General features: G+C 51.5%; 1 protein-coding gene across 2 annotated transcripts in view; it reads right to left on the bottom strand.

Moving 5' to 3' along the window:
• Positions 1-1,544: 1,544 nt before the first annotated feature.
• The window catches only part of XPO6 (exportin 6), a 127,757-nt gene continuing 123,301 nt past the window's right edge, over positions 1,545-6,000 (bottom strand). For both annotated transcript variants that reach the window (XM_049787784.1, XM_049787785.1), the window contains 3 exons: positions 3,986-4,084; positions 3,674-3,904; positions 1,545-1,998 (listed from right to left, as the gene is read on the bottom strand). In XM_049787784.1, the coding sequence (XP_049643741.1) occupies positions 1,897-1,998; positions 3,674-3,904; positions 3,986-4,084 (432 nt within the window). In that variant the 3' untranslated portion in view covers positions 1,545-1,896. The remainder of the gene's footprint in view (positions 1,999-3,673; positions 3,905-3,985; positions 4,085-6,000) is intronic.

Raw genomic sequence — 6,000 nt, 5'->3', positions numbered from 1 at the left:
TCTTTGTCTATACCCAAGTTCCTCTGCAGGCCGCCTGCATCTCACCAGCATCTCAGCATCTAATTACATCTGTGCATGGCCCTGCCTGTCTCACACAGGCATCATGAGGTCATGGCAACACCATCCACTATGCTGAGTTCCCAGAATCACCTGAGCAGGTGACCCTATAAAGCTGGCAGCCCAGATGGACTCTGCCTTCCAAGGCCCAGCAAACCTGGGGCTGCTAGGTCAGGTCAGCTTACTCGTGGCGCTCATGGCTCGGCTGTGCTATAGGGCTGAGTCCTCTATGCCTTTTCTTGGCAGAAATCAGGCCTCATAAACATCATAAGCCCCTTCAAATCTGATCTGGCAATCCCCAAGCAGGGCATGAACCCAAGGGAATAATTCACAGAACAGCACCAAGATTACATGCAATGATTTTGATAAAGCTGCTAATAAGGCCACATCCAATCTTACCTTCAAGATTTCTGCCTTTTATATATTCTTTGAGGGGACGGTAATGCTCAACAGTCACTCCTGGTGGGACTTAGAGGACCATATGTGGTCATGAGTGTTGAACCCAGGGAAGCTTGGAGCCAGAAAAGTGTCCTACCCACTTTACCTCTCCGGCTATCTTTCAGATAGTCTTCCATATTTCAGACAGGAGGAAAAGAAATGTTACTGGAAAGTCAATCTCATACTATGATTTAAGGCCAGTGGAAGAAAATACTGTAAATGTGCAACTATTTCCTTGATGCCTCCCCGGGTCCCCAGCAGCCTGAAGTGGATACAGTAGGCAGCTCTGGGCAAGAGTGGTCAGAAGGCCGCAGGGACATTACTCGCAGCCCACAGGAGGACAAGCATCATGGCTCGTGCCCATAGACCACAAGGACTCAAGGTCATGAGGTCCTTGTCCCCAGCCTCAGAAAGTAGACAACTTCTGGGTTTGATCCAAGCCTGAGGACCCCAGCACCAACTGTGCAACCTGCTTCGTGCAGGCTCTCATGCCTACCTCCCACGCTACAGCTGAACTCTCCTTCCCATGGGACTGGTTAACTGTGGACAGCTCAACCCATCACTTTCTACTCCAGGTGCACAAAAGCCCCGGAGTGTTACATGGGCTGACTCTCACCTTCATTTTGTAGCTCCAGAGCGGGCCTGCTGGAGCAGGGCTACGGCTGTGATTCCTGTGGAGAATCCCCGCCCCCCCCACACACACACCTTCCCTTGTCCCATGCCCTCCACCAAGCCAAAGGCTATCACTTCCAGGTATGCCAACCAGGCATGCTATCAGTCCCCATGATGCCCTACACTCATCAGTCAAGAGACTTGTTCTGTTCTTCTGAACAAGGGGCCAGACCCATCTCTGACACACCAACAAAACCCCTCATTGACCCTTGTCCCAGCTCCTTCTCAGACGCTCTACCCACAGCCTCTGCCTCCCTTCGGTACTCAAGGCAGGCCACAATATTGGGGGTAATCCTGCCACCAACTCCACAGCTGCCTCCCAGACTCCCTGTCAGGGACACCTGCAGGAGGGAGCGGAAGACACTCCTGGCCAGATGTTTTATAACAACAACAGAGCATTTTATTGTACTCCCCTATAAGTTTTTCTGAGTCTGAGTATAACAATGGAATGATGAGAAAAGGAGAATTCAGCCCAAGTCTGTGTTTATAATGGAAGTGGAGACCTGGAGGCAACTGGGTGCACAGCTCCACCATGCTCTTCTGGCCGAGGAAGGCGAGGTGGTCCTGGCACAGGCTTGCATGGCCGCCGCCACCTGACAGCACTAAAGCCTCTCATGGGGATCTGGGCCTTGCTGGGATTCTTGGGGCTGCACCAGTTCTGAGATGCACCCACTGTCTTGAGCAGCTGTCAGCAGAGAGGGTCTTGGCAGAGCGACAGCATCGGTGGTGCTAGAGTGTCACTGTCCCAGGCGGGAGGCTGTCATTACAGAGTCTGTAGTAGCGCAGGTCGTTGACCAGCCTGTGCACATTCTGTGTAAATGATGGGAGGTCCTGCAAGACAAGGGAGCAGCTGCATGTGAATGGGGGCGGGGGATATCCTGCAGGCAGGGGAGCAGCTGCAGTTTGGCCCATCCCACCCCTTGTCCAAACAAGCAGCTCAGATCACTCCTCACCAGCCCTGATACCGGGGAGAAAGGCTCAGCAGCTCACATATGCACATATTCACCCATGCAGGCCAGACCAGCCTCTCAGAAACTCACTGAGCACTGTGGGGCAGGCCATGAGTGTCAGTGTTTTTTCTGCAAGGTGTGAAGAAGTGTGTCCGTGTCATGCAGACAGGAGGAGGGGTCTTTGAACTGGTTGCCCAGATATACAGGTTCACTTGGAGAACCATGGAACCAGGCACAGAGCCAGACAGCCCCCTGCTGGTGGCTGGCACCAAGGCCATCACTCTTTCTGAAAACCTGACTAGCAGGACAGGCTTGGGTGTGGCTAAGGGCATCCCAGTGCTCCAGTTTCAGCTCGAAGCCATGTATCGAAGGACACTTCCCATTTCCAGGCTCCACCAGAGAGGTCAATGCCTGTTTCAGGCTCTTGGCACTGCAACTACTTCCAGACACTGCTGTGAGACAGGGTTAACACCAGCCAGGGCACATCAGAGACTTGGCCCTATGTCACCCACAGAGGGTGCTGTTGTCTGCTTTTTGGGCACAGCAGGGAGCGGGCAGGGCCCCAACACCTGCAGGGCCCTGAAAAACGTCTTCAAAGAATGAATGCTGTGCTGATTGCTTGATTCATTCCCTCAAGAAAACCAAGGGATGTCTTTTAAACCAGTGGCTCCCAAATGCCAAATTCTTATTTTCTGGTGGAACCCAGAACACATTTTAGGAGTTTTAGTAAGCATCCAGGTGCTTTGAGGCCTAATTAGATCCAATTGAGAACCTCAATGCTTTAAATCAAGAAACTGACAATGGCATCTATGCAAAATGATCACTAAGTTTGGCCTCAGGAAAAAAGAACAAGCATCCAACCAGCTGAAGTGAACTCGAAACAGGTCGGGGGTGGGGTGGGGGGGACAGCCGTTGGGGCTGTGTCCCCAGTTGGCTCTCCTGGCAGCTGTTCTCCCATGCAGGGAGGGAAACTATAGGAAGAAAAGCAGGGAGAAATCCAGTCTGTGGCAATGGTTGGAGTAGTCCCAGCACCACCAGGTACGGGCCAGCCAGTGCCCTCACCCCCACCAAAATACTTGTGTGAAGAAGTGAAAGATGGAAAACCCTCTCCCAGAGGGAGAGTCACAGAATAAATCTGTGGGAAGAGATGGGAGGGAGGAGGGAGCTCAGGCAGACAGTCCCCAGCAATGGGGATTCCTACCCCAGTTCCAACCACTATCATCACCACTTCCTCATCTTTCCTGGGGGACAAGGGTAGGTCAGGTAGGGGTCATTGGAAGAGGGCTCCACCCTGCTGCTCCCCATATTGGCCCCCTCAACCTGCTGCACGGTAGGGCCCAGGTCAGTGTGGAGGGGAAGCCAGGGATACCTGTAGACAGACTGTGACTGGGCAGAGAGAGGGTCCAGAAGGCCAAGCCTGGAGAAGCAGGTGCCCTCGTCCTGGTTGGAAGGCAGCAGGCACTGAGCTGCTGGCTGTCCTGGCCCAACAAAGTGACCTGACTCAGGGCCGAGCCCCCACTTGCCTCCCTTCAGCCTGGCCTTTCTCCTCTGCTCACCCGATCCATCTTGAAGTTCCGGCCCAGAACACTTTTCTGGTTGGCATCCACACCATTGCAGCTGGCCAGGAACTCGGGAAGGAAGGCGGCAAAGAAGCCATCAAAATCCACTGAGGCCATGTTGTAGATGGCGATGCCGATCTCCTCCTGTAGCAGGTCGTGGGACTTATGCACCAGCACCTGAAGCAGCACGTTCACAAACTGGAACAGCATGGTGGTACGGAAGATCTTCTGCAGAAAAGGCGAGGGTGAACACAGACCAGCCCCAGCCCTCACTCAGGGAAGGGCACTTTCCAGGAGATGGGTGCTTACCTTGTGGTAGAGCTTCTGTTTGGAGTTGAGCGTCTCTAGGTAGAAGAGGTTCTGTTTAAACAGGTGGATGTCAGGCTGGAGGAAGGACTGTCCGAATGCCTGAGGAATGAAACCCTCACTTAGAAGCAGAGAAAACCCTCCTCTGACCCCCACCTTCTGCCAGAATGACCAACTGGCCCCTAAGTGACCCAGGGCCTGGGGGAAGGGGCATCTACTGCCTAGATTCATCGAACTAAGCTGTGGCTTCCAAGTGCCTTGTGGCAAGGTCTCACAGCTCAGTGAGAGATTTTATACTTTCTGTGATTTGTTTTGGTTTTTGTGCCACTCTTAGTGGCCCTCAGGGGAGCATATGTGGTGCTAGGGATCAAACCCAGGTCATCTAAGTAAGGGCAAGTGCTTTAACCTATCTTTATAGCCCCATCTTACACCTTTGGTAGAAAATCTCTATAGTTCATGGAACTGATCTTTGAACAAGAAGCTGATGCTCTTGTCAAGAATCTAAATCAAGGCCCAGAGAGAGAGAGCACAGCGGCGTTTGCCTTGCAAGCAGCCGATCCAGGACCAAAGGTGGTTGGTTTGAATCCCGGTGTCCCATATGGTCCCCCGTGCCTGCCAGGAGCTATTTCTGAGCAGACAGCCAGGAATAACCCCTGAGCACCGCCGGGTGTGGCCCAAAAACCCCAAAAAAAAAAAAAAAAAAAAAAAAAAAAAAAAAGAATCTAAATCAGAGCAAACACGGGGACCTGCCTGCCACCATCACACTGCAGTCACCTTCTCCTTGGAAGCCTGGATTCAGAGACCACAAGTCAGAGGCTCCTCCCAACCAACTTTGAGTTAAGTGACACTTAACTGCAGACAGTACAGTGGGCACAGCACTTGCCTTGTATGCAGCCAAACCTGGTTTGACCTCTGGTACCACATGATGTTCCCCAATCCCTGCCAGGAGTGATACCTTAGTGTGTAGAGTCACAAGTGAGCCCTGTGAATGCAGCCCCAAAACAACAACAAAATAGAAACAATAGTTTATTCCTATTTATTTGTTTTTAGTGAAGCCAGGTAGTTTTACAAAATGTACTGAAAGATTTGACAGGAGAGAAAGGGGGGTTCTCCAGAGTGGAAAGAGGCAAAAAACAAACAGGCAAGATGTATTCAAGGGAGAACAAGGCTTAAAGTGCAAACTAACATTTAAACTTAAATTTAAACAGTTTTAAATTTCTGGGTAAGAATAAAAACAAACACCCTCTACCACCACAACCAGCAGTCCCACAGCCCAAACACACCTATCTAATGATTATAAAACCAGCCCAGGGCATACGCTGGGGGCCTTGTTCCATCTCTAATGTCCTGTCATTCCGGCAGAGACAGCATCTCCATGACAACCAGTGGTTTCCATTTATTATGGGATTGAAGTCAAGTCAGGTTTATTGCAGAAAACCTGTCCAAGCATTGTTTTGAGGTTTGCTATGCTTAATTCCAATCAGAGGCCCAGAACAGGTGTAACCACTCCATGTTCCTTTGGGCATAGGGAACGAGTCCTCCAGCCACCCCCAAGGCACCCACTGTGCATCTCAGTCTGGTCTCTCTAATTGTGCCTGTGCTGGAGAGTAGAAAGGCAATCAGGCAGGCTTCTCCTTCAGCTGTGGGGAGGCTTCACCCCACATCTACGGAAGCAGCATCTCTCTTGTGGCAGCTTCCCACAAGCACGCACCTGTGTGTTCACCATTTGCCACAAGTGGGAGAGCACCTTGACCCATCACTTTGGGTAATTATGAGAAAAGACCAAGAGCCCAATGAACTGATGGTGGGGAATCTATGTTTTTCATTTACCCCAAATAAAAATCTTAAACATGGACCAGAAGATTCCAAAGTCAGGCAGGTGGCTGTGAGAAGGTGGGGAGGGTCTGTCCAGAGGAAACTGCCCTGGGGTGTGTGCAGATGGCAGCAGCCCGGCAGGAGGCTGAGGAAGGCAGTCCCTTAGAGAGCCATGAGAAGTAAAGATGGAGAGTTTGATTACC

This window comes from Suncus etruscus, chromosome 15 (assembly GCF_024139225.1).
Source record: "Suncus etruscus isolate mSunEtr1 chromosome 15, mSunEtr1.pri.cur, whole genome shotgun sequence".
Classification (NCBI taxonomy): domain Eukaryota; kingdom Metazoa; phylum Chordata; class Mammalia; order Eulipotyphla; family Soricidae; genus Suncus; species Suncus etruscus.
The sequence above is the reverse complement of the archived record's forward strand: the minus strand, read 5'-3'. Positions and strand labels throughout refer to the sequence as shown.